The sequence below is a fragment of the Myxine glutinosa genome, chromosome 3 (genome assembly GCF_964187855.1).
Source record: "Myxine glutinosa chromosome 3, kmMyxGlut1.1, whole genome shotgun sequence".
In the NCBI taxonomy this organism is placed as follows: domain Eukaryota; kingdom Metazoa; phylum Chordata; class Myxini; order Myxiniformes; family Myxinidae; genus Myxine; species Myxine glutinosa.
Genome location: NC_136263.1, coordinates 189209203 through 189236130, shown reverse-complemented (window position 1 = coordinate 189236130; position 26928 = coordinate 189209203). Strand labels below are relative to the sequence as shown.

At 44.3% G+C, this 26928-nt stretch overlaps 3 protein-coding genes across 7 annotated transcripts in view; 1 reads left to right on the top strand and 2 right to left on the bottom strand.

Annotated features, from left to right (window-relative positions):
* Window positions 1-314: 314 nt before the first annotated feature.
* Window positions 315-9355, bottom strand: RPS18 (ribosomal protein S18). The gene is made up of 6 exons (XM_078774893.1): window positions 9271-9355; window positions 8955-9053; window positions 6836-6922; window positions 4394-4495; window positions 3547-3638; window positions 315-466 (listed from the first exon to the last, which is right to left on the bottom strand). The coding sequence occupies exons 1-6, from the start codon at window positions 9271-9273 to the stop codon at window positions 391-393; spliced, it is 459 nt and encodes a 152-aa protein (XP_078631019.1). The 5' UTR covers window positions 9274-9355; the 3' UTR covers window positions 315-390.
* A 316-nt stretch (window positions 9356-9671) lies between these two features.
* On the top strand, window positions 9672-22361 carry RPS5 (ribosomal protein S5). Of its 3 annotated transcripts, none has more exons than XM_068103610.2 (7): window positions 9672-9762; window positions 10332-10388; window positions 12268-12374; window positions 12531-12740; window positions 14526-14654; window positions 20170-20268; window positions 22244-22361. In XM_068103610.2, the coding sequence occupies exons 2-7, from the start codon at window positions 10367-10369 to the stop codon at window positions 22310-22312; spliced, it is 636 nt and encodes a 211-aa protein (XP_067959711.1). In that variant the 5' UTR covers window positions 9672-9762; window positions 10332-10366; the 3' UTR covers window positions 22313-22361. The 3 variants fall into 3 exon arrangements, with proteins under 3 accessions (XP_067959711.1, XP_078631008.1, XP_078631007.1); XM_078774882.1 differs by having other exon boundaries at window positions 9703-9805; XM_078774881.1 differs by having other exon boundaries at window positions 9717-9815.
* A 780-nt stretch (window positions 22362-23141) lies between these two features.
* PRPF4 (pre-mRNA splicing tri-snRNP complex factor PRPF4) overlaps window positions 23142-26928 on the bottom strand; it is a 53438-nt gene continuing 49651 nt past the window's right edge. For all 3 annotated transcript variants that reach the window (XM_068103607.2, XM_068103606.2, XM_068103608.2), the window contains one exon: window positions 23142-23465. In XM_068103607.2, the coding sequence (XP_067959708.1) occupies window positions 23272-23465 (194 nt within the window). In that variant the 3' untranslated portion in view covers window positions 23142-23271. The remainder of the gene's footprint in view (window positions 23466-26928) is intronic.

Sequence of the window (26928 nt, the reverse complement as noted above, 5' to 3'; positions counted from 1 at the left end):
CTAGATTAGTGAGGAATGAGCCATTCCGAGTATTCCTCATTTGGGAATGGCGACCCACCCAGGACCGTGCTCCCTAACCTATAGGAAAACTGCCTCAGCAACCCTTTGCATCTGAAGAGATGCACATAGTGCTTCTTCTTCTTCTTCTTCATTAACCCCCACATCACACCACTGCGAACAACAAGGCCTGCATTAAAAATCAAAGTAATATAAAAACAAAAATTACGTCGAAGTCAAATATGTATCCACCTGATATTTTCACAAACTTAATCCAAAATTATATAAATATGAACAAGCACACCAAATGACACAGATGCGGAAAAATGATTCGGCTTTATTTGGCATCTCAAAGCGAAAGTAAAATAAGATGGAAGGCCATGAGGTGTTCTTCTACTTCTTCTTCGACACACCCACGGTGCGACCACGACGGCCTGTGGTTTTGGTGTGCTGACCACGGACACGAAGGCTGGGGGAGTGGGAGAGAGATCGTTAATAGGCACCAGCAATATCAAACAATATCAAGCAGCCATCAATCATCTGGACTGGTCTCCCATCTCTACTGCCTCTGACAAACTAATCCTGGGAAAACTTCCAAAGCGAACTGCTCTCTCTCATGCACAGATTTATCCCGTCTCGTCTTCAGTTGTCATACCCTTCCTCCCGTCCATGGAACACGGAATCTTGTGGTGAGGCTGTTGCCCAGAAACAACTTGCCTTTGCCTCTTGGAAGGCAATCTCCATTCCTTTCACAAAGCTCAGAACAAGTGTATGTCTACCCTCAGGAGTGCCAGGAAGCACTATCTCTCTACTCTCAAGACTGAACTCTCAAACCTGTCTCCTTCTTCCAAATCCTGGTGGCGTCTGGTCAAATCTGTTTCTGGTGTTTGTTCCCCCTCCATCCCCTCCCTTACCTCAAACGGCTACACAGCTGACTCCACACGTGGAACAAGCTGAATGCCTCAACTCTGTGTTTGCCTCAAAATCTTGTGTCCCAAACCCGTCTCCCTCTGTACCCAGTCATACCCAGCTGCCCCTGGACACTGCATCCTTCTCTCCTGACAAGGTGGAGAAGTTTGTCAATCCACGACTCTGATTCTGCAACTGGACCAGACGGCATCAGCGCACAGGTCCTAAAATCCTGCTCTTCTGCTCTATCTCACCCTCTCTGTTCTCTTCAACCTCTCTTTTGCTCAAGGTCATCTGCCAGCATCTTGGAAATCAGCCAACATTATCGCTTTACACAAACTAGAGGTTCCAGGGAACCTGAACTCAACTGATCTATATCAATATGGTTAGAATATGCATAATAGAACCACAAACGATGTAGTTTATATGTGCTAAAAATATATGACAAAAATTGATTTTCTATATGGCCGCCCTGCCACGCCCATTTTTGGGCATACAACGCCCAAATGCAATCCCAAACTAGTTTATGTCTTAAAGATGCTGCATAACACGTTTCATCAAATTTAATCAATATTTGTGACTTCCAGAGCATAGACGTCAAATTGTTTACAGACAACAGACAGACGGACAGACAGACAGACAGACAGAGACGGACGACAGACGGACGGCAGACGGACGACAGACGGACGACAGACGGATGGCAGACAGACGTCAGACAGACAGACGACGGACAACGGACACTGGGTGCAACAAAAACTCAGATGGACATAGTCCAGTTGAGTTAAAAAGGTGCAAAAACAGATCCTTGCAACTCCAGACCAATCAGCCTGCTCCCAATTATCAGCAAAGTCATGGAATCCATCATTGCTTCGGATATCAAATCCTTTCCTCTTCTCCAATGGCTTGATCTGTGATCATCAATTTAGATTCAGACCAGGTCACTCGACTCTGGACATGTTGCTTCTGCTGTCTCAACAATGGATGGAGGTCCTCAATGGCAAACAGGAAATCAGAGCTGTCTCCCTTGACATATCATGTGCCTTCGATACGGTCTGGCACCCCGCTCTGCTCACCAAACTCTCCTCCTATGGTATCCATGGAAATCTCCACGCATGGCTTGCGGACTTCCTCTCTGGTCGTAGTCAAAGTGTGGCCCAGAATGGATTTCTCTCATCTCCCCTTCCTGTTCAGGCTGGAGTTCCCCAAGGCAGTGTTCTGGGCCCTGTGCTTTTTCTGGTCTTCATCAATGATCTCTCCAACTCTCTGGAAAATCCTCTCTATCTCTTTGCTGATGACTCCACTCTCTGCCGCTCCATTCCTCATCCCTCAGATTGGCAGTCTGCAGCCTCCTCACTCGCTGCAGACCAGGACAAAATCACAGACTGGTCAAACAAGTGGAACATGTCTTTCAATCCTGACAAATCTCACACTCTTACTATGTCTCTCCGAAAAGATCGACTGGAAAACCCTCCCATCTACTTTCTCAACAATCCTCTCCAAGAAGTTCTGTCGCTCAAGTTTTTGGGTCTCACTATCTGCCATGATCTTTCTTGGGAAAACCACATTTCCAACCTGGCCTCCAAAGCCAGTCACCGACTGCGCATCCTCCGTCGTGCGAAGTCCTTCCTTGGCACACCTGAGCTCCTCACCACATACAAGGCTTTCATCCGCAGCTCAATGGAATACTGTTCTCCCCTATGGGCTGGTGCTCCTGCCTCACACCTAGCTCGGCTTCACGCTGTTGAAACCAAAGCTTTCAGAATCATTGGTATCTCCTGTGATGAAGCTGATTCTGAGGTCCTTTCACTCACGGTCACAGCAGACAGGTTGGTGGTCTTTTTGTCTTCTACCGACTCCTCTCCGGCCTTTCTCCCCCAGCTCTGTCTGTGCTCTGTCCCCCAAATATTCCTACATGTCGCACAAGATCTGCCAGCAACCCTCTTCTGGTGAAACTGCCAAAATCAAGACTCTCTGCTCACCTTCACTCTTTCATTCCTCTTTTCTCCCACCTCTGGAACAAACTCCCTCACTCGCTTCAACCCCACTCCTCCCTCCAGGTCTTTAAAACAGCTGTTCTCCACCATCTATCTTCCCCCATCCAAAACCTTGATCTTTTCTACCCCTATTAATTTCACCCTAGATCCATTTTTTTTGAAATACTGAGATTTCCTTGAAGTGCTAGCAGTGTCCATGTGTTTTATTTATACTTTTTCCATCCCCCCCCCCCCCCCCCCCCCACTTCCCATGCCTCCTCCCCCCCAAGCCCTGTCCCTCACACAGATCTCCAGATGTCCCTGTTCTACTGTTGTACTTGTGTGCTTCCCTGTCTTTCCCCATCTTGTATCCTGCTCCCCTTATTATATGTTTTATGTGTCCGTTTGTTTTTTTTGTGATTAATGTTAGCTCTTACACGAGCCTCGATCTTGTATACAAAAGAAAAACCAAAAAAAAAAAAAAACCACACCATTATACCAAGCTCATTTCCTGTCCCGTCACCATCTTTGCTTCCAATAGTAAACCCATTCCTTGCATTTCCTTACATTCAAATCTTTCGATCCACAAAATATCTCGGCTGTGAAACCATGGTCTTCTTGCCAACAATGTTGGCATTTGAACTTGAATCTTCCAAAGGGAACTCACCCCCAGTAATGTCGCAGGCCCCTATGTGCACGGATCTTCTTCAATCGCTCCAAATCCTCACGTAGCTTGTTGTCCAATGCATTGGCAAGGACCTGTAACATCACGTGGTAAGTAGTTGCAAAAAAACAATCGCTCGGTATGCAAATCAACATGTATTTATGATAGAAACAAGAGAGAATTGTTTTGCAATACACGTCCCCTGCCAAGTTTCAGTTGAATACGTTAAATGCCAAGGGGGGAAATGTCTGGAAGACTGATCCACGTAAAAAATGATATTTTCAAGTCAGAAAGGGCATAACTGCATGGAAAAATTGGTGAAACGCCTCAAAACTCAAACTTGTTCTGTAACTTATCATTATAAAGGTATGCACCAAGATTCACTTGAATATGTTAAAGGTATGGGGAAAAAGTCTGGAAAACCACAGGTGGGACGGACAGAGCAAACCTATAGTCCTCTCCGGGACCAATAAACGGACAGTGTCTGGTTTCCTCTCTCCACTCTCTGATTCACCCATTGTTACCAAACCTCGTGGGCATAAAAAATTCCTCTTCCGGCATCGATATTTAATTCCCACATTTATGACGTTCGGCCAAGTCAAAAATAATTTTGTAAAAGCTTTTGGTCTGCTGGATGATGTCACAGCAGTCTGGAACTTGATGCCGCATGCCCAACTGTCACGGGATTGTTGGTGTCCAATTAAATGCCGTACCATAAATACCGTACCTTCCTTGACAGGTATATCCACTAGCTTGTAATAATTTAGTGTCAAGAGATCATTGCCCCGTTAGCTATACCATCCTCTCTCGATTTACCCCTATTTACCCCTATATATCCAATCGGCCATACCTGGCTGTACTTGCCATCCTTTATGTCCTTCTGTCTGTTGAGAAACCAATCAGGAATCTTGTATTGTCTGGGATTCTGCATTATTGTGATCAGTCGCTCCACCTGCCAAAAAATAAACAAATAAACATCTTAGTTCTTGTTCAATCACGTCCCAACATTTGTCCGCATCATTCATATAAAAACTTCGAGACGTTGCCTTTAACCAACTTGGATCATTCCCCGTTCGGCAGGTTTTAACCTATCATTGCATATTCATCTATCTATAATTCCATTAATCTCTGTGTGTATGTGTGTATGTGTGTATGTGTGTATGTTTGTCTGTGACCGCTGTTTCTCGACAACTACCGGTCCGATATACTTGAAACTTGCCAGGTATATTGCTGGGGACCCGAGGATGTGCCTATTCAAGGTTTGAAATTAATCGGACAAGTACTTACCGAGCTATGGCGATTTAGCCGTTCGCCGTTCGCTTTGGCGTTGCGAATGGACCAAACCATTTCATGTAAATAGAGGGGGGGGTTCTGTGGTCGTTGCGAATGGACCAAACCATTCATGTAAATAGAGGGGGGGGGGTTCTGTGGTCGTTACTGCCACGTGGTTTCAAAGTTTTTTTTTGTTGTTGTTGTTTGCACGCATGTTTTTTTGCACCCACGTACGGGCACGCCCTAGGATGTTTACACACACACACCCCTACACAAATTTTTTTTTTTTTTTTTTTTTGGCAAGGAACGGGCACCCACGTACGGGCACGTCCTAGCTTATATATAGTACGGGCATGCCCTAGTCTATCTATAATTCCACTAATCTCTGTGTGTATGTTTGTTTGTATGTTTGTCTGTGACCGCTGTTTCTCGACAACTACCGGTCCGATATACTTGAAACTTGCCAGGTATATTGCTGGGGACCCGAGGATGTGCCTTTTCAAGGTTTTAAATTAATCGCAGAAGTAGTTACCGAGCTATGTCCAAAAAACGATTCAACCAATCAGAGAGCAGCGAGCTATCACGTGTGCCGAACGTGGCGAACAGACTCTGCCTCGGATGGCACATTTGAGAGCGTATTCATTTATTTCCCGTCGGCAAACTATGTTGGCGTTAAACTATGTTTTAAAACGAATTAAAACTACTATCTATAATTCCACGGGTCCGATAAAAAACACCGTACTCGCAAGCCGTTCGCTTTGGACCAAACCATTTCATGTAAATAGAGGGGGGGGGATTGTCACCGTACTCGCAAGCCGTTCGCTTTGGACCAAACCATTTCATGTAAATAGAGGGGGGGGGATATAATTTTAGATATATATATAGTACGGGCATGCCCTAGTATATACAATTAATCAATTACTATCAGTTTTTAAACCACATTTTAGGGGCGGTACCACTGGATTGATTTAGTTGATTGTGGAACATCTATATTTGGTATACACGGGGAAGGTTGTGAGGGGATTAATCAGAAGTGGTGATGGCGCTGATGGAACAATTTAATGAAAAAATAATAATAATAATAATGAAACCTGCCGTCCCAACTCAAGACCAGAAAGACAACTCTTCCTCTTCTTTAACGGCCACAATTATTCCCACGTTGTTGTGGGGTTGGCCGGGGGAAGTTTTTGGCCCACGTATTTCACGAAGCGGCTGGCCAGGCCCGACGTTCGACTATGTACGAGGACATGCTGAAAAGTAATTTCCCCCATTCTCTTTCACCAAAACAGGTAAAGGTGTCCACCACACACTCATAGTTTGGAGAGGAATTTTGTAATTGTTCAGGGTGCTGGCGACAGTAGTTCAGATTACGGTAGTTCAGAGATGGTCTGCCCCACTTCGGCCTTTCATGTTTAGGTGTCCATGGTAAAATATTGGAAACAGGTTCATTTTTGCGGTGCCGAGCAATCCCGAGACGCCCTCTTCTAATTTTAACCAACAGCCTTTAAAAGAGAATCATAACCATACTCAACTACTACCACCACTACAACTACTACATAATGTAGGCCGACCCTCTCATCACCCTTCCACTAACCCTATCATCCGAGAGAAAATACAAATTCCTGACGGCAACTAATACTTAAATGGCTCCGATTATTCCCACCTTTTTGCCGATAGTAATTCTTCTCTCGTCCAAGTCTTTCACAAACTGGCTGGCTAGGATTGATGTTCAACTGAAGATGACAGCAATTTGTTCAGGGTGCCGGCGATAACTCGCCAACTCTTCCCGAAATATAACGCGGTTCATCCGGGCGATGGCACATTTCGTCCTGCCCGCAATGCACCAATTAGTCGAAAGTTGGGTCGGGAATCAAACCCACACGAACCAGCTCAAATGTAATTGTGCCAACTCTACACCATTCTGTCAGATTTGTTACAGCACAGGGGACAGGAGGGGAAATGGACAAGGGGAGTAGGAGGGGTAACATTCAGAGCAGTGACAGTCTCAATGTAAACGTACTTCCTCTTCAGAAAGCTCTCCAGCCCGTTTGCTCTGATCAATGTCCGCCTTCCTGAGGATGATGTGAGCATAGCGCCGACCCACTCCCTGCCAAGACAGCACCATTAAGTGTGATCGTACAATTAGGGCTTACAAAACAACTCGTACGTATGTGTATGTGTGTCGTGTACGTGTTTGGCATTGGTTGTTATGCCCACATGCATGTTCCAGAAGGTGGAACCAAGTCCTCCCAATATCCAGGGTGGTCTTACACATCACCCAGAAGGCATTCAAATGCTTTGGATGTACGATGGTGGCCATGTCGACCATGGTACATGACTGCAATCATTTTATGATGAACTTTTCACCACCGTCCATTAACCCATAGGGCACTGGATATACTGTTTAGTAGCCCAGAAATACTTTATTGCCATCAGCCTTTCTCCACCGCAGTTAGGGTGCCGGCTTGGGATCCGAGGATCCTGGGTTTGAATCCCGGTCGATCGCCGAATTAACACCAGGGGGGTTGACTCAGCCTGTCATCCTTCTGAGGTCGGCAAATTGAGTACCAGTTCATGGTACCAATTCATAAAATGCATGTTGTTGTGTTGTTGTTCACTGGTAATTCCCTGCGTGTCGCAAGAGGCGACTAACAGGGTTGGCGGCAGTTGGGGCATCTGGCCATAAAACACTGCTTCAAAAAGGGGACTATGGTGCCCAAAAAAGGGGACCATGGTGCCCAAAAAAGGGGACCATGGTGCCCAAAAAAGGGGACCATGGTGCCCAAAAAAGGGGACCATGGTGCCCAAAAAAGGAGACCATGGTGCCCAAAAAAGGGGACTATGGTGCCCAAAAAAGGGTACTATGGTGCCCAAAAAAGGCCAACCCCTGCTCTGCGAGGGAGAAATGGCCTCTAAAGGTGGTTCTTCATGCAGGTGTATGAATCAAATTGGCACCCTTTTATATGAACTTTACTTGGTTCCTCCTAAGAACACAAGGGTAGTCCAGCATGCACACGAGATTTTTTTTTTGAATGTCCCTTCTTTTCTAGACTTCGCCACATGGCACATACCCTTATATAAAGGGGTCTTTTCTATGCCCCTGACATTTTACCCAATAATAGCCGGCGAAGCCGGTGTTGTGAATGAATGCGTACGTATTATGTTGAAAAGTCAGATTTTGCTGGATCCCTTGAGAATTTCGAAGCTTTGACGCACAAAATCACTCAATGGAGGCCGTCATCTTGCGGATGCGGAAGTATGCATAACAAATTGAAAAATGTTCAATAGGAGTTTGTTTCACCCATCTTTTTTTGATTCACAATCTTATGCACCTCTAATTTGTAATTAAAATACTTTAAGACCAACCTCGGCCCACACGGGCCTGGTTATCTTCAACGGAAATTGCCACCAAACACCGGAACCAATGAGATTCGAGCATTTGAAAAAATATTTCAAAAACCAAATCGCTCCATGGAGGCCGCCATCTTCCGGATGCGGAAGTATGCATAAAAAATTGCGAAAAAGTTCAATAGGAGTTTGTTTCAACCATCTTTGTTTGATTCACAATCTTATGCACCTCTAATTTGTAATTAAAATACTTTATGACCAACCTCGTTCCCCGGGCCCGCACGGGCCCTGGTTATCTTCAACGAAAATCGTCACCAAACACCGGAACCAATGAGATTCGAGCATTTGAAAAAATATTTCAAAAAAGCTTATTACCGTTTCGGAGGCTGAAAACGGCGTCAAATATTCTAACATTGACGAAGAATTATTTTTTAGAAATCTCGCAGCCGTAGGGGAATGGTTTTTCACGGCCGGAAATATCCGAAGTTGAGATAGAATTCACCGAATTAATCAAGAAGGAAATTTTATAAATTTTAATCTCACCCAGAATGCAAATGGTGTCATTTTGAACTAGGTACGGTACCTACTACACCTACCTACTACCTACTACCGAACCTACTGATGCCAGAGTGATACTGATGGGTAAAATAGTGGCAAGAGGCTTTGGCTTCGCCGGCTCATTGCGGCTTTGCAGTCGGGTACCAGTGTATGAATGTAATGTAATGTAAGTATGTATTATATCGAAAGCAGCAGGGTGTGCGTGTAGGACAGAGATCTCGGGATGAGCACACCTTGATGGCTGTTATGGCGAAAGCCACTTTTTGTCGACCGTCGATGTTCGTGTTCAACACACGAAGGATGTGCTGGAATTTGTCCGGAATTACCAGAGCCTGGGACAGAGAGGGACACGAGCGGCTTATAAACCAAACCGCTGGGTCGAACTAAACACACACAATATAATAAAAACATCTCCGCCAAACTGTTTTAAAATGAATCGAACTCGCCCTCCAACAACCAAAGAGGTAAGTACGTGGTTAATTGGGTTGAAGGAAAAGACGGATGAAAGCGGATTACATTCAGAACACGACGACTTGCGCGACCACTCACCATTATGGCAGAGAGCGAAAAGAACCGGATATGCCGTACGGTCGTCTTAGCCGAAAGGCCGGATATCGCCGCAATGTTAACCTTGCTTTTCTTCATGAATCACTTTCTGTAGCGATTTAAAACAGATATCATAGCAAATTATTAGGTTTCGTTGAAAAGAATAATAATATGTAGGTTTGGAAACAGGTACAATGATTAGATTTAATGTTTTTATGTCGGTTGTTTGTAGAAATTTTTCTGCCTTCATGATATTTATTATTTCACCTATCTCTACAGTAACGATTTATATCTTATGGCAGTCCTGTGCCACTGTTTTGTATGAAAAAAAGAGATATCATTTTGGGCGGTGTATAGTTTTTTTGCATTTGCTCGTTCGAGTGAGTCAAACCGGAAACACGCAAAATGCAATCACGGTAGTCCTTCCCCCTTTTTAATTCTTTCTTTTTTTCGTTCTTGCGGCCTAGTTTGGGTGATTCTCCGTACGGCGGCTCGGTAAGCCAGCCTCAGCACACGAAACGCTCGGGTTTTCTCTCAGGTATCCCAAAGTAAGAGTGACACGCTGTCCCTGAACGTGTGTTTGCCCGTTTGAGCTCATTTTCCTTGTTGCGGACTGCCACGCCATTCCTCATCCCCATCCCAATCCCTCGCTCGACATGTGCTTAGGCCTGAGGCCGTGAGCCGTTTGATTTTTGCCTTTATCACTATCCCCCTCTCTCTCTTTTGTTTGATTATAATTGGAAACAAGTTGAGAAAACCTGAGTTTAAGATTAAGTGAAGTCTGCAAGTGATAGAGACGTACAATGTCCTGATTTCGTACGCTTTTTGGCAATTTAGCTTTCCTAATACACGTGTGGATATAAAGATAGTTTATAACATATTCTTTCTGACGAAACGTTTGAATCATCGGCTTGTACTGTTTGTGTTCTCATCTGAACCTATGGTGCCTGAAATGCATACGTAATATATATATATATTAAATAAATAAATGAATCGGTTTTGTAAGTTTTGACACGTTGCTCTCAGATGTTACTGGAACCAATGTTTTTGATGGTGTTTTGCAGCTCAACTGCAGAGCCAGAGCGATCCAGTGTTGGAGATGGAAGAAGCCCCGTTACCTGGTAACTGAGAACATGGATGTGTATTGATTGAGAACATCTTGTTGAACGGTGAACCTTGTAGTCATGATGTGAACCTCATTGAATGAGAGACTTGCGAGGGCTGTTTTGATCATGTGCAAATCGCACGACACGATCCGGATCATACAGGTTTTCCGGATCATACAAGGATTGGATCGCATCATCCATGCAACTTCTTCACAACTGTAGCAACCAACTCCAGAACAGGTCATCCCAAGGTGTTCAATTCCAGATCGCCGAAGCAATTTCTTTAGCCAAATAGTGTTTGGTAATTGGAACAACCTCCCAACGACCCTCGTGGCGTTTACATCTGTAACGACCTTTAAAAATAGGACAACGACCTGTCCTATTTATCTGGGCCTTGGCCTAATGCTGTAACACAAATTTGGTAGCCTTCTGACTGGAGGGTCTGGAGAAGAAGATTTTAGAAGGAATTTACTAAGTCCCGCCATTTTGACCTACTTAAAGTCACATGACCAGAACGAGCTTTGCAATCCCTGTTACCAGTCAGGAGCGGGGCCTTGCTGCCGGATCGGCCCAGCTGTCTGGCCGGAGAAGTCGAAACGGGAGATGTACGAATAGTGCACGATGACGATACTTTATCTGGAATTCCAATTCCGGATAAGCTAAAACTTAGAGACAAGTACTGGTATGGTGAAATCCTCAACCTGCACTGACTGCTAGAAAGCGGCTCCTTGTTTAAAACCACGACGTACCAACCATTATGCACATCGACCAATATGGAAGTGTGGAGTGGGATTCCCAACAGGGTGTCATCCTAATCCCATACATCAAAAAGGTGATAAACCTTTAAATAATTTTTAATATCAGAAGTTTCTGTGCCAAAATCGATATGTTATTGTTCCACATTGTGGCCTGTCAGAATAGCTTTGAGGTATGTGCTCGTCTCAAAACTGTCTAGTCCGAGTTTGAATCCCACCCAAGCTGTAAACTGTCTTCTCATGCAGCGTTAAGGCAGCATTTACCGCCTTGTCTGTTAAGACGACCGCCTTCCTGGTCACTCCTTGAAAATGACCAAGCCTGCAGCCCACTGCAGGAGGAGAGCAGTCTTTTATACTCATCGACTGGTTAACGTGTGGAATGGACTTGACGAAGAAGCCGTTCAATCACCGTCTGTCTTATATTCAAAAGGAGTTTAGACAGGCTGCTGTTTCAACAACGATAGGACCACATAGGGCACTGCCCTCCTGTCCTACTTCACTACCTGACCTGACCCATCAATAAGGGAGTCGTCCGTTGGAAGTATGTTTTGCCGGAGGGCCGATCTGCCAGCTCCGGTCGTTGCACGTCACTAAAGATCTCACGGTGTCCAACGTGAAGACTCGGCGATTTATCTCCAACTCTCTGAACGAGTTACAAATTCCTGCCTAAAGTTACGACGAGCAAGTAGTCTGGTCTTCTTAGTTACCTCTCGACACCAGATTACACTAGTTGCTGCCTGGGGAGCAGCTCGTACATTACAATCAAATTGATATTCCCAGGATGTTCGTGTGTCACGTGCGGGCGGCCTTTGGCTACGATGAGCAATTGTGACCAACATCTGATTATATTGTCAATGGCAGGTCTATTTAGGATCCCCCAAAAGGCAACCGTTGCTTCTTCCAGAAGTTAGATAAATAAAGTGCGAACTTCTGTGATTGGTACAGTTCAGCTGAAGGATTGTGTGAATTAATGAATGAATTGTGTGAATGCAAAAGTTGATGTTTTTGCTACAGGTTGTTTGGCTCCGTGTAAGACCGGCCATTGTGTATGGAAGTAATCACCACCTGATATTTTATCTCAGTTATAACGTTGCGTGCTACTTGGTTTCTCTCTCGGCTGACTGCTTGCCACCTTACAGAGATCATCGAGCCTGAAGTGACTCCCGTGCTGGCCGAAGCCCCAGAAATCAAGCTGTTTGGACGCTGGAGCACCGAAGATGTGCAGATCAGTGACATCTCTCTGCAGGTGAAGCGCACTTTTATGTCCTTTTTAGAAACTGTTAAATCTCCCCAAGTTTAGTTGATCAGCGACGAAATAGCAAAATGTTTTATCGAGTTTATTTTTTGATTCCTCTGCTTCACACTTTTCCTGCTTTACCGGTCGTTGCCCGTTTCCCTTCAGGACTACATTGCCGTGAAGGAGAAGTACGCCAAGTACCTGCCACACAGCGCAGGGCGATATGCGGCCAAGCGTTTCCGCAAGGCGCAGTGCCCCATCGTAGAGCGTCTGTCCAACTCCATGATGATGCATGGCCGTAACAACGGCAAGAAGCTGATGACCGTGCGCATCGTGAAGCACGCGTTTGAGATTATCCATCTGCTCACCGGCGAGGTCGGGTTGGGCAGTGGAATCGTGTGGTCCATGCATTCCTTCACAGCTGTGTAGTTGGTGTCGAACGTTTAATCCCACACAAATATTTTAATTTAGTCCCTCCCTCCACTGATTTAAGGTTTAATTAGAGGTGTTTTGGGGTTGTTGGTGGTAGGAATTCTTCATTTGATTATCACTTGTTTCTTGCGAAAATCGAAGATTATTCAAGTATATTGGTTGGTCTTGTGTGTTATTAGTCCCCTACTGGTGTACACCGGAGGGGACTATAGGTTTGCACGCCGTCCCTCCGTCTGTCCGTCAGTCCGTCACGCAAAGAACAGTTTTCTGGACTTTTTATCTAAACGCTTAATGCTAATGATTTCAAACTTGGCACATGGTTTCCTCATAAGGTACAGATCAAGTTCGAACCTCACGACGTTTCGATCATTTTTGACAAAGTTATGGCACTTTGAACTTTGGGAATTCTGAGAATTCTGATGATCCTTAACTCAGTGCCATTTTAAGTTTTAATTTCCTTTAAAAAAGATTTTCTCTGCAATAATAGGACCGATTGATCAAATTTTCACCATAGGAGGGACTCGGTCTGTATAATATTTTAATGGTAATTATGACATCACAGGTCACGTGGTTCGGCCGCCATATTGTTTTTCGTGAAACCCCTTTCGTGAAAACACGAAAACCCCTTTTCTCTGCAACGGCTGAACAGATTGAGGCCAAACTTTGCAGGCGGAATCGCGTACCCATGACGAACATAAAAGTCAGCTAGCATGCCATGCGTCACATGGTTTCAGAGTTATGACGTTTTTAAGCATGAACCTTTAAAACCGAGCTCCTCCCTCATTTTTGATCCAATCAAGGGGAAACTTCACAGATCTGTTCAGCATGTCAGTCTACTAAAATGTCCTTTTGGAATTTGCGATAGGGCATGTGGTTTGGCAGATATCGCTAATTAAACAAAAATATTTTTTAAAAATGGATATCTCTTGAATCACTCGTACCTCAGACCGTGAGTTGGTAATTATATAATTCACACAGTGCAATACGTGCAGGCTGCTCCACGGAGCGACCTTGCGGGCTTATCAACGAGGCGTGACACACGTGTCTCAGCATACCTCAGATCAAGTTTGAAAACCAGCATCAACCGTGCATAAATTTGCATATTCGATCATTTTTGACAAAGTTATGGCACTTTGAACTTTGGTAGGGGACATGTATTGCAGCGCAATACTCAGAATGCTTGTTCTGTTTGTCTGTCGCCTACACTCTACAAGTCACAATTTTCAACCGATCCTCATGAAACTTCACCAAATTGTAGAGTTGGTCATAATCAAGAAGCCTATTTTTGGGGTCAAAAGGTCAATATGTCAACATAGGCCAAAGGTCACCAACTTTGTCAAATTTCTAAAATCATCAATTTTCATCCGATTGACCTGAAATTTGAAGAGGATTTGTACATCTCGTCACTTAATTCACCCCCCAAGTGTTTTTGAGGTCAACCTAGGCCAAAAGGTCATAGGACAAGTTTCAAAAATCCTCAGTTTTGATCCACTTAACTTGACATTTTAAGAGGATTTGCATATCATTTCACTGAATTCAACCCCCAACTATTTGTGAAGTCATCATTGGCCAACAACCTATTTCAGGGATTTCGCAAGTATCATGCTGTGCACGACATATTTCTTGTTTTTATTCATTCGCCCTCTGCGCAGAAAATGTTCCGAAAAGTGTTTTAAATGCAATGTTATCCTTTGGGCACTCATTTGAGGTATTCCATCATATCTGCAGAACCCACTGCAGGTGCTCGTGAATGCCATCATAAACAGTGGACCGAGAGAGGACTCGACTCGGATCGGGCGTGCTGGGACAGTGCGTCGCCAAGCAGTGGACGTTTCACCCTTACGTCGCGTCAACCAGGTAAATAGTGTAACCACTCGTGTGTAAGCCGCACTTTTTTCTCAGAAATATCTGATTGAAATTAGGGTGCGTTTTATCCACGACAACTGGGAAATCTCTTTCTCCACATTTCTCGCACCGACATTCCCGACAGATTTCTCGCAAATTTTGTTTAAAAAAATTAATAAAAGGAATAACTCGCATGCCAAGTATTGCTTTGACACGTGCAACCCGTTGCCATTTGCACAAATACCAAATTTGTAGTCATAGTTTAATACGTGGGCTGCATATCATAAATATCGGTAAAATAACAGTTGATGCAGTTATACTGTAAAATAATACACTGCCAGTTATAGAATGAAGGAATACTTGTACAGTGCACACTTTGTTACCTTATTTTTTATTTCTGAATAAGTAGTGTGCATTATACACAGAGATTATAATGTCTATTATTGGGCTGTGCTGCCCACGATTATTATAATGTCTATTATTGGGCTGTGCTGCCCACGATTATAATCATGTCCAGTACTTCAGTTTACAAACCTCCTGATGTAAAAACGCGAAAGGGCGGATTCGTTTTCCTCATCAATAATTGTGAGGGAGGCTTTTGTGCGAGATCCTCCTGATCGTTGTAATGCGAGTCTTGATTAGCGCTGTCGACTTCTGTCTCACTTTCCTTCCCCGAATCACTCATATTAACAGGAGCAGATGAAGCAATGTTGTTGTTTAAACCCTACGATCAAACGAGTGCTGAGAATGTTTAATAGTTGTGCACCGCTCCTTTCCTCTTCCATCTGCAGGTGCTGCATGACGTCATTTCCGGGCACCGAAGGGAGCCCGGCAATGACGCGCGCTGAAAGGGAGTACTCAGTTTTTTACTCAGGTTTCTTTCTTGTTTGTTTGTCCGGGCGATATCTCAGCCATCCTTTGAGCTAGGAAGCTGAAATTTCGGCACAATAGTGAGCAAGTCCTTTGGGAAAAACGGTATTTTTTGGTTTTTCATTAATCAATTCATTGATGAGTTAATTATCAGGCACCTTTTGAGCAAAGAAGCTGATATTTGGATACAAATGACCAAGTGATTTGGCTATAAAGGCTATTTTTGATTTATTGATTATTTGCCAAAGGACTTGATGAAATTTTTTTTTTTTGAAGTTAGAGTCGGATGAAACTGGTGGTTTAGGTATTCCATCAGCCAATTGATTCATTATTCAATGATTATTTATTTATTTTCATTATTAATCATTTATTTATTTTATTTCTCATCTGGGCAATATCTCATGCACCCTTTTGAGCTAGGAAGCTAATATTTGGACACGACAGTGTCCAAGTGATGTGGTGATAAAGGATATTTTTAATTTATTGCTTGATCAATTCATTATTTATTGAATAACAATTAATTATTTGATTTTGTTTTCAATTAATGACATTTAATTTTCAAAAAGTTACAGCTTTGGATGAAGCACTGGTGGTTCAGGTATGCCATTAGCCAATTGATTTTGAAAATATTTTACGATCTTTGTTTATTGATTTTAATTATGCAATTAATCAATCAAATATTGTACACCTCTCCCTCCCAATACAGACTATGAGCTGCACTGCGGTATTGCCGGGCGCCAAAGGCACCCCAGCAATGCTACGCACCGGATGTTTATTTATTTGGCATGGAGTGGAGTACTTTAAAAACAAAACAGGTTTATCACTCGACTGGTGCAAAGCCGACCACGTATGAGGTCACGACTTGCAGCAGAAATAGATATGCAAGTCATGAGTGCCTCAAGTGCAGAGCAACATGACATTGTTTACCTTTCCCATGGAGCCCAGCTGCTCACCGAGAGTGCCAAATGATTACATTAGGTGAGATGGGGGAACCTCCGTGACACAAATGTGATCCCGGGGGAGGAGGCTGTTTGACAGCACCACTTGGTTGTCTGCGACATAAGGGTGTGAGGAGGGCTCGGCGGGTGAAGTACCAACCGAGAATGAAGGTGTGGAGGTTGAAAGAGGTGACAGTAAGGGAGGCATTAAAAGAGAGGCTGAGTATGGCAGAGGATGATGTGGTTGAGCTTGAAAGTGGTTGGATGTCAATGAAAGATAGTCTGTTGGGAGCCGTTGGTGAGGTATGTGGATGGACAAAAGGACCACCGAGGCACTCGGAAACATGGTGGTGGGATGATGAAGTTGGAAAGAGGATTGACGACAAGAGGAAGAAGTTCAAGGAGTGGCAGAACGCGAAGAGTATGGGAGCAGAAAAAGCAGAGCATGAAAGTTATAAGGCAGCCAAGAAGGCTGCAAAGAAAGAGGTAGCAAAGGCGAAGGAGGCATGTCGGAAAATGTTCGGAGAACGCTTGGATTTGGAAGACGGTCAGAGAGCGGTATTCAGGATTACAAAGCAGATAGTGAAAGAGGTGTGATGTGATGGGGGTGAGTTGCTTGAAGGATGAAGTGGGACAAATCGTTGTGGACCCAGATAAAATTAAAGGAATATGGAAGAGATGTATGGAAATACTGTTGAATGCAGAGAATGAATGGGATGGCAACATAGAAAGTCACCCAGTTTGAGGACCAGCAGAGAAGATAACTGAGAAGGAAATTGAGGAAGCGATAAAAGCAATGAAGAGTAGAGAAGCGGGAGGGCTGACGGGATTTGTGGGAGATATGTTGAAGGCAGCAGGAAGTTGGGGTGTGAAGAGAATGACAGAGATCTGTAATCTGGTGGTGCAAGAAGGCCAAATTCCAGTGGATTGGGAACCGAGTACCCTCGTCCCTTTATACAAGGGGAAAGGTGACCCTCTGGACTGTGGCTGGTATTGAGCGATAAAGTTATTGGAGCATGGAATGAAGGTATTGGAAAGGATGTTGGAGAGGAGGATAAGGAAGAAAGTGAAGATCGACGAAATGCAGTTTGTATTTATGCCAGGAAGAGGAACGACAGATGCGCTTTTTTATTGTGAGGCAGTTGCAGGAGAAGTACATGGAGAAGGGGAAGAAGTTGTTTCTTGGGTTTGTTGAGAAAGCATTCGATAGAGTTCCACACCGAAGTAGTGTAAGGGATTTCAGTCTAATCATAGGCTAATGGGGGCAATAGGACCAATTTCTCCCTCAAAGCTAAGGTCTGACTGTCTCGATTTGAGAAGCTGTCGATAAACATCTTTAATTGACCTTGTGGTGACATTCCTTCCCCATGAGCTCCCAACCTGTCAAATCTTGCTCGCAGGGACAGTCTGTGTAGGCAAGGATATGTTTAAGTTCCCATGTTCTTTTGAAGAAAATATATAAAGACCAATGTAAGCTGAAATGCCCTGAGTTGTCCGTGGCTGGCTTTGTAGTGTTATTTCTTTGAAATGGTGCTACCAGCTGATGTGCTGAATACCTCATGCATGATTAATCTTATGATTCAATAAACCTCCTTGGTAATGCATGATAACCCTGGTGTTGGGCTAGCGGCTAGGGTGCCGGCTTAGGATCCTAGGATCCTGGGTTCGAATCCCGGTCGATCGCTGAATTAACGCCAGGGGGGTTGACTCAGCCTGTCATCCTTCCGAGGTCGGCTAATTTGAGTACAAGTTCACTGGTAATTCCCTGTTTGTCGTAAAAGGCGACAAAAAGGGTTGGCGGCAGGAAGGGCATCCGGCCGTAAAACATTGCTTCAAAAAGGGGACCGAAAAACAACAACAACCACGGTCCCCGAAAAAGGCCAACCCCCGCTTGCGGGGAAAAATGGCCTCTAAAGGTGGTTTTTATTCAATAAACCTCCTGCCCACTTGATCCGAGTATTGAGATTCCTGGTTGAAGGGATTCAGGAAAACCCACGACAGTAGTGACCTGGGCATTGCAGAAGTTAGGAGTGGAGGAATGGTTGATCAGAGTAGTGATGGCAATGTACGAGAGAGCGCGCACAGCTTTAAGGATGAAGGACCGGAATAGTGGTGAGTGAGGTGAAGGTGGGAGTGCATCAGGGGCCGGTACTAAGTCCACTACTATTTGTAGCTGTGATGGAGGTGCTGGCTCGGAATGTAAAGGAGGGTTTACCGTGGGAGTTGTATGCAGATGATCTGGTGTTGATTGGGGAGAGTATGGATGGACTGAAGGAGAAGATGTGTGGAGGCAAAAGGTCTGAAGGTGAAGGCAAGTGGTAAAGCATGTGGTGAGATGGAAAGAACTGGAAAGTGGCCGTGTGCCGTGTGCAGGAAGGGTGTCGGAGTGAACTCCACTCAATGTACAATGTGCGCTGAGTGGGTTTATCAAAAATGTAGTGGTCTGAGAGGGTCATTAACCAGTGTGGCAGCTACATTCAAGTGTAAGGTGTGCACAGAGGGAGCTGCAGATGGAGGAAATGTTGAGTTGGATCTTGGAGACGGCCTGAAGCAGGAAGGTGTGAAAACATTTCGTTACCTAGGAGAAATGCTGAATGGAGAAGGTGGATCAGTGGTTCTGAGTGGCGTTCTGACTAGGAGGGGAGTGTCGTTGAAGCTGAAGGGAAAGGTGTATGCTGCATGTGTGAGAAGTGTTATGATTTATGGGAGCGAGAAATGGGTAATGAACATAGAGCAGCAACAACAAAGGGTGGAAATGCGAATGGTTCAGTGGATGTGCGGAGTGTCGTTGAGAGAGAGGAAGACAAATGATGAATTGCGAAAGATGATGGGAATAGAGCCTGTGATGGATGCTGTGAAGAGAAACAGGTTGAGATGGTTTGGTCATGTGTTGAGGAAGGATGAAAGTGACTGGTTGAGAAGAATGATGGAAATGAATGTAGAAGGAAGTAGAGGATGGGGAAGACCGAGAAAAACTTGGCTAAAGGTGGTGGAAGAAGAAATGCAGGCAAGGGGGTTAACAAGGGGAGATGCAGAAAATAGGGCAAAATGGAGAAGATTGTCATGGGGCTTGAAAGTGGTTGGATTTGCGCGTTTACGGATTTGCGTGTAGAAATTGCGTGTTTACGGAAATTGATGAATCACCTTGCCTGTGAACCACCGAGATGACAGTTTTTAGCCGGGTTGGGATTCAAACCCCTGCTCCACAGCTTAGATAAGTGTGCATACCTTTCAGCCATCCTGGCAGCCATAGCAAGGCTAAACCCCGCTCTGGCAGGGAAAATGGCCTTAAAATGCCTGTTGTATGACGCCACGACTTGAAGCAGAAATAGACATGCGAGTCCTGAGTGTCTCGAGTGCACAGCAACGTGACATTGTTTACCCTTCCCATGGAGCCCAGCTGCTCACCGAGAGTGCCAAATTATTACAAAAAACATTAATTTTCTCAAATGAACTCTGCGCTACATATACAAGTGCAATTTTTTTCTTCCAGACTTTTCATTCAAGTTATGTGGATGCGCACAATGCTCACTATGTCCGTATAAATACATTACGTCGGTAAAGGAATACTGCTTGTAATTAGTAAAATAAATACGAGTATAAAATATAAATACAGTTTAACAACACAACACCTGTTTAACGTTTTTTTTTTGGACCAGATTATTTTGTGCACATAAGATGTTTTCTCATCCTCTTCACTGATTTGTGCCGTTGGTCAGGCGATCTGGTTGTTGTGTACGGGTGCACGTGAAGCTGCCTTCCGTAACATCAAAACCATCGCGGAGTGTCTTGCTGACGAGCTCATCAACGCTGCGAAGGTCAGACATGTACAAATTGCGTGTTTGCAGGTGTACTTGTGTGTTACATTAGCAATTTCCAGTGTAGTCACCTTGCTTCTCGTGCATTTTCCCACCAATTGTTTTGGTTTTTGCTTTAACTCATTTCAAAACAAATCTTAAATCGTACTATAATTCAAGAAGTCTGTGTTTGTGTGTTTGACTTCAATGCGCATTTGAACCGCTGGGTTAATCGAGTTAAAAACTGGTGGTGGCACTTGGGTTGTGTGTTTAGGGAGGTTTTCGGAGATGTGTGTGTGTATATATATATATATATATATATATATATATTCATTCATACATAGCCCTGGGGTTCAGGGTTGGGGGGGATCACATCAAATCTCAACGTGAACGTACCAAAAATCGCCGCTCCTGGTGGGAGGGGGTATTGCAAGTCTTAATAAAACGTCCCAATTCTGGGTAAATAAAGCTGCCTTTAAGGACGGGTTCTTCGCTAGTTATGAAGAATTATTGTAATTTCTTGAGGACGACCATTTTTTAATGATGCTTGAGATTGTACATAAATTATACTGTTTGTAGTTATGGAAAGCTTTCTGTGCGTTACCCAGCTTCACAACACTATTCTTCTTCGGTCGTATACAGCATTAGGGTGCATGGCAGTAGCATTGGCTGAGGGTGCAGCTGTTCCGCTCATGCAGCGCCCTCTGTAGGTTCGGGCAGGAATTTGGTATTTGTTCAGGGTGCCGGCGATAGCTTGCCCACTCTTCCCAAATGACACAATGGGATCCCTAACATCCACCAATAAATGCTGGCAGATGGGACACCCATTTAATGTCCATCCGAGGGACGGCACATACATTGATGAATCACCCTGCCTGTAAACCACCGAGATGACAGTTTATAGCTGGGTCGGCATTCAAACCCCGGCTCCACAGCTTAGATACGAGTGTGCGTACCATTCAGCCATCCTGGCAACCCCATAAATAGCATTAAAGGTCCACAGACACGGAATCTCACTCAAAATGCATTTGATCTCATCCAAATGAGTCTTTTTATGGTGAATTCAAATATGGCATTGATTTTTTGTTATATTCACTCTGAAACATTAAAAATGAAAAAAAACCGAACCACTTGGGGACGCCCCTAAAAATTCTGCCCCACACCTCAAAGCCGATGACGTAATCCATGCGACGTCACCTCCATAACGCAGCTCGCGTGCAAGCATGCTCCACGTGCATTTGCTTGATACAAATCAAACACTTATTTTAACTCCAATTTACATTCTGTTTCCACTTTTAGTGAGAAGTAGGGTTCTGTGAAGCCATTCATAAACTTTATTTGGTGCAAATCGGATAATTTTTAGCCGAGTTACCTCAGACCGTGAGTTGTTAATTATATAATTCACCCATAGTTGAACATGTGCAGGCGACTCCACGGAGCGACCTTGCGGGCTTATCAACGAGGCGAGGCGTGACACACGTGTGTCTCAGCTATCATCATACCTCAGATCAAGATCAAGCAAATCAAAAGTAGAGTACGTACAAATTACACGGAACGGATCGCGGGCCGAAGCATAGCGAATCGAGATGGCATGGACTTCGTTCTGGAGGTGACGTCATAAGTCATGTGATCTGGTAGCAGTGAAATTCGGGGTTTTTTTAGGGCGGGGCTTAGCAGGGTACAAGAGCGCTAAAAAGGAAAGGAAAAAAAATTATATAAAATAAAATTAGCTATTGCTTATTACAAGAAATCGATTTCTATTTAAAAAAAACTGATACTCATACAAATAAGTCAAAAATGTTCTGCATTTCTGTGGACCTTTAAACCATAATGATAAAAGACAGTTATTGTATTGAGTGATATGCTCTTTCACTGTACATTGTTCCTTGTGAATGAAAAGGATCTTGCAGATGTGAAAATTGGAGTTTGCTGTATGTGGGAAGTGCATTAAGTGACGTCATTGTAATTCATTTAACATTTGCTTCTGCTCTTGCAGGGCTCTTCCAACTCATACGCCATCAAGAAAAAAGATGAACTTGAACGAGTGGCCAAGTCCAACCGCTAAAGACCAGCAACACTCAATACTTTGACTGCAATAAAGCTTAGTTTGTTCATTGCTGGTCTTGTTCCTCTGTGTGGGTGATATGTTGTAGGGGGAATAGAAGGTTTTAATAATGTTGCGACCATGTCCCATTGGCATTGATAAGGGAGTAACTGGTTATTTTAAATAATTAATTATGCTTTTTGTATCCGTTTAGAGCAGTGTTTCTCAAACGGTGGGTCACGACCCCTAAAGGGGTTGTGGGCGGGTTTCGGAGGGGTTTGTTGGCTCAGCTGTCTGCGCTAAGTCAACAGTTTATTATTTATTTTTTGCTCTGGAGTCTGAGAAGTGCACATATCAACTGGGTTATTGATTAGTCAGTTGATATTTTGGATTTGTTGTGGGTCTGAGGTGGATCCATGTGAAATTAGACACGATTTTTGCACACTTGTGCACGCTCAAAATTGAATCTGATTTGTTTTAGTGTTAGTTCCTGTGTTTCAAAGACTCCTCTCATCTTCAAAACCCATTTCTGTGCCACATCGATGCTGTGGAGGACGACAATGTTCAAGAAGAGCTCTGAGTCACGCCAGGGTGCTGCAGTGCTGCCGCTGACCCACAGGCAAATGGTAACCACCAAGAGGCCAATAACTCCATAGCTTTTCAATGTCCAACACATCCTGAAACCACTGCCAGGAAAAGATCACCACTGAGGGCGACAACTACATACGTTTTCAATGCAGGTGTGCTGGAACCCCTACGTAGTTTCTTTTCCATGTGGGGCGCTGGGTACCCCCACATCATATTTAAATAATGCAACAAGAATATTTAATATACACACCAACAACAAATGTTTTGAAATTTTATGAAAAATTTATTTTGTAATTTGTTTTGAAAACAGACTTTTCAGCGCAAGATACACCACTCGAGTTTCCGGACACTGAACTCGGGAGAACAAGTTCAGCCTGGGGAAAGTCCTCCTCTCAGTCAGAGAGCCAGAGTTTAAAGGTGCGGTCGTATGAAGAGGTGGCAATAAATTGCCCATCTGCAGACACATCCAACCCCATCACCTTTCCTTCATGTCCAGCAAGGGTCTTCAGTGGTGACCACCCCGGATGAGACCACACCTTGACGATGTTGTCGTAAGCACCGGTCACAAGGAACTGCCCTGTACCAGCTGAAAAGGTTTTCTCCATTACGACCACCATAACCAAATGTGCACAAATTGATGTGGTGGCCAAACAAATTGCTTAGACAAACCGATTCCACTACGAGTGGTGCTCACAGACACGTGACAAGATTCTTCACGGCTCAGAAAGCTCATCGAGCCATAAAATGCTTCAAATTGAAATCTATTATCTCAGTTACAGTGAATCAAATCTCTGATGCATTCTTCCATGCCTCCTGGAACGTATTTGTCCATTTACTGCAAGTAAATATGCATTGAGGCCTAACTCCATCAACAAGAACAGCACTCGGTAGGGCGCATACGTCATAACAGTTTAGGTTTCGTATCCCATCGATAGGCCGGATCTGTTTCTGGACCGAGGCACTCGGAAACATGGTGGTGGGATGATGAAGTTGGAAAGAGGATTGACGAGAAGAGGAAGAAGTTCAAGGAGTGGCAGAAGGCGAAGGGTACGGGAGCAGAAACAGCAGAGCATGAAAGTTATAAGGCAGCCAGGAAGGCTGCAAAGAAAGAGGTAGCAAAGGCGCAGGAGGCATGTAGGAAAATGCTCGGAGAACGCTTGGATTCGGAAGAGGGTCAGAAAGCAGTATTCAGGATTGCAAAGCACATAGCGAAAGAGAGGTGTTACGTGATGGGGGTGAGTTGCTTGAAGGATGAAGTGGGACAAATCGTTGTCGACCCAGATGTAATTAAAGGAAGATGGAAAAGATATATGGAAATGCTGTTGAATACAGAGAATGAATGGGATGGCAACATAGAGAGTAACCCAGTTTTAGGACCGGCGGAGAAGATAACTGAGAAGGAAGTTGAGGAAGCGATAAAAGCAATGAAGAGTGGAAAAGCGGGAGGGCCGACGGGAGTTGTGGGAGATATGTTGAAGGCAGCAGGAAGTTGGGGTGTGAAGAGAATGACAGAGATCTGTAATCTGGTGGTGAAAGAAGGCCGCATTCCAGTGGATTGGGAACTGAGTACCCTCGTCCCTCTATACAAGGGGAAAGGTGACCCTCTGGAGTGTGGCTCGTACCGAGCGATAAAGTTATTGGAGCATGGAATGAAGGTATTCGAAAGGGTGTTGGAGAGGAGGATAAGGAAGAAAGTGAAGATCGACGAAATGCAGTTTGGATTTATGCCAGAAGAGGAATGACAGACGCGCTTTTCATTGTGAGGCAGTTGCAGGAGAAGTACATGGAGAAGAGGAAGAAGTTGTTTTTTGGGTTTGTTGATCTGGAGAAAGCATTCGATAGGGTTCCACGCAAAGTATTGACATGGGCATTGAGGAAGTTAGGAGTGGAGGAATGGTTGATCAGAGTAGTGATGGCAATGTACAAAAGAGCGCGCACAGCTGTAAGGACGAAGGACGGGAACAGTGGTGAGTTTGAGGTGAAGGTGGGAGTGCATCAGGGGTCGGTACTAAGTCCACTACTATTTGTAGCTGTGATGGAGGTGCTGGCCCAGAACGTAAAGAAGGGTTTACCGTGGGAGTTGTTGTATGCAGATGATCTGGTGTTGATTGCGGAAAGTATGGATGGACTGAAGGAAAAGATGAACAAGTGGAAGGAATGTATGGAGACAAAAGGTCTGAAGGTGAATATCGGAAAGACGAAGGTGATGGCAAGTGGTAAAGCATGTGGTGAGGTGGAAAGAACTGGGAAGTGGCCGTGTGCTGTGTGCAGGAAGGGTGTCGGAGTGAACTCCATTCAATGTACAATGTGCGCTGAGTGGGTTCATCAAAAATGTAGTGGTCTGAGAGGGTCATTTACCAGTGTGGCAGCTACATTCAAATGTAAGGTGTGCACAGAGGGAGCTGCAGATGGAGGAAATGTTGAGTTGGATCTTGGAGACGGCGTGAAGCTGGAAGGTGTGAAAACATTTTGCTACCTCGGAGACATGCTGAATGGAGAAGGTGGATCAGACTCGGCAACGGTTGCTCGAGTGAGATGTGCATGGAAGAAGTTTCGGGCTCTGAGTGGCGTGCTGATGAGGAGGAGAGTGTTGCTGAAGCTGAAGGGAAAGGTGTATGCTGCATGTGTGAGAAGTGTTACGATTTATGGGAGCGAGACATGGGTAATGAACGTAGAGCAGCAACGAAGGCTGGAAAGGGTGGAAATGCGAATGGTTCCGTGGATGTGCGGAGTATCGTTGAGAGAGAGGAAGACAAATGATGAATTGCGAAAGATGATGGGAATAGAGCCTGTGATGGATGCTGTGAAGAGGAACAGGCTGAGATGGTTTGGTCATGTGTTGAGGAAGGATGAAAGTGACTGGTTGAGAAGAGTGATGGAAATTGATGTAGAAGGAAGTAGAGGACGGGGAAGACCGAGAAAGACTTGGCTAAAGATGGTGGAAGAAGAAATGCGGGCAAGGGGGTTAACAAGGAGAGATGCAGAAAATAGGGCAAAATGGAGAAGATTGTCATGGGGACCGCAAGGCTAACCCCCACTCGAGCAGGGAAAATGGCCTTAAAATGCATGTTGTTGTTGTTGTTGTTTCTGGACCTCAATCGATATCCAATCGGCTTGTTCTTGTCACCTGCCAAACTCATACACTAAGGTTTGTCATAATCCGCCCATATTTTTTTGAGATATCCTGCTCACAGACAAATAGACAATGGTGAAAACAACCTTCGCCCACCTTTGGTGGCAGAGGTAACTAGAACGGCACTCGGTAGAGCGCACATACCTCCACAAGGCTGAACAGTTTACTTTTTGTATCCCACTGATAGGTCGGATCTGGATTCGGATCTGGATTCGGACCTGAACCAAAACCGAATCTGCTTCTTACCCAACCCACCCACAACTTTTTGAAACATCACTTCAACTGAAGAATCACTTTAATTTTAAATAATTATATCCGGAACCAGATCTTCACCTAAATCGCATCGATTTGTCCTCGTCACACACCCAAACTATCCACCAAGTTTCGTCCGAATCCATCCATAACTTTTTGAGACATTGTGCTATATATCGATTTTAGGCCTATCTCTCTGAATTCATCTCAATGGTGAAGAATCACTGAAAAAATTCTCAGATCCGGATTTGAATCCACCAAAATCTAATCATTTCGTCCTTGTCACATGCACAACATGTCCACCAAATTTCATCGGAGTCCGTCCGCAACTTTTTGAGACATCCTGTTCACAATCATACAGACAAACACACAAGGGTGAAAACATAACATCCATCCACCTTCGGTGGTGGAGGTAATTGCACTCCAGATTTTTAAAATGATATCAGGATCATGGAATAGCTTGTGTATTATATATATATATATATATAGAAATAAAATATATGACATGTTAGCACAAAGACATCAGACAAGGCTCAACATTAACGATTATCCAGGGCAACCAAAATAATGACTTGGTTGCCCAGTCATTGAACCTCATTATCGTGCCTTGAGCATTCATATTGACAATTTTGAATATGTATGCACAAAACGATGAATGTACAAA

Excerpts from the sequence above, each read along its gene's own strand:
- RPS18 (XM_078774893.1), bottom strand. Across the intron at positions 4,496-6,835 it reads GAGAGCTTTCTGAAGAGGAA|GTGGAGCGACTGATCACAAT; the intron begins GTACGTTTACAT and ends ATTTTTTGGCAG. Across the intron at positions 3,639-4,393 it reads AGGATGGCAAGTACAGCCAG|GTCCTTGCCAATGCATTGGA; the intron begins GTATGGCCGATT and ends GTGATGTTACAG.
- RPS5 (XM_068103610.2), top strand. The coding sequence starts at position 10,367 with ATGGAAGAAGCCCCGTTACCTG. Across the intron at positions 10,389-12,267 it reads GGAAGAAGCCCCGTTACCTG|AGATCATCGAGCCTGAAGTG; the intron begins GTAACTGAGAAC and ends GCCACCTTACAG. Across the intron at positions 12,375-12,530 it reads TCAGTGACATCTCTCTGCAG|GACTACATTGCCGTGAAGGA; the intron begins GTGAAGCGCACT and ends GTTTCCCTTCAG.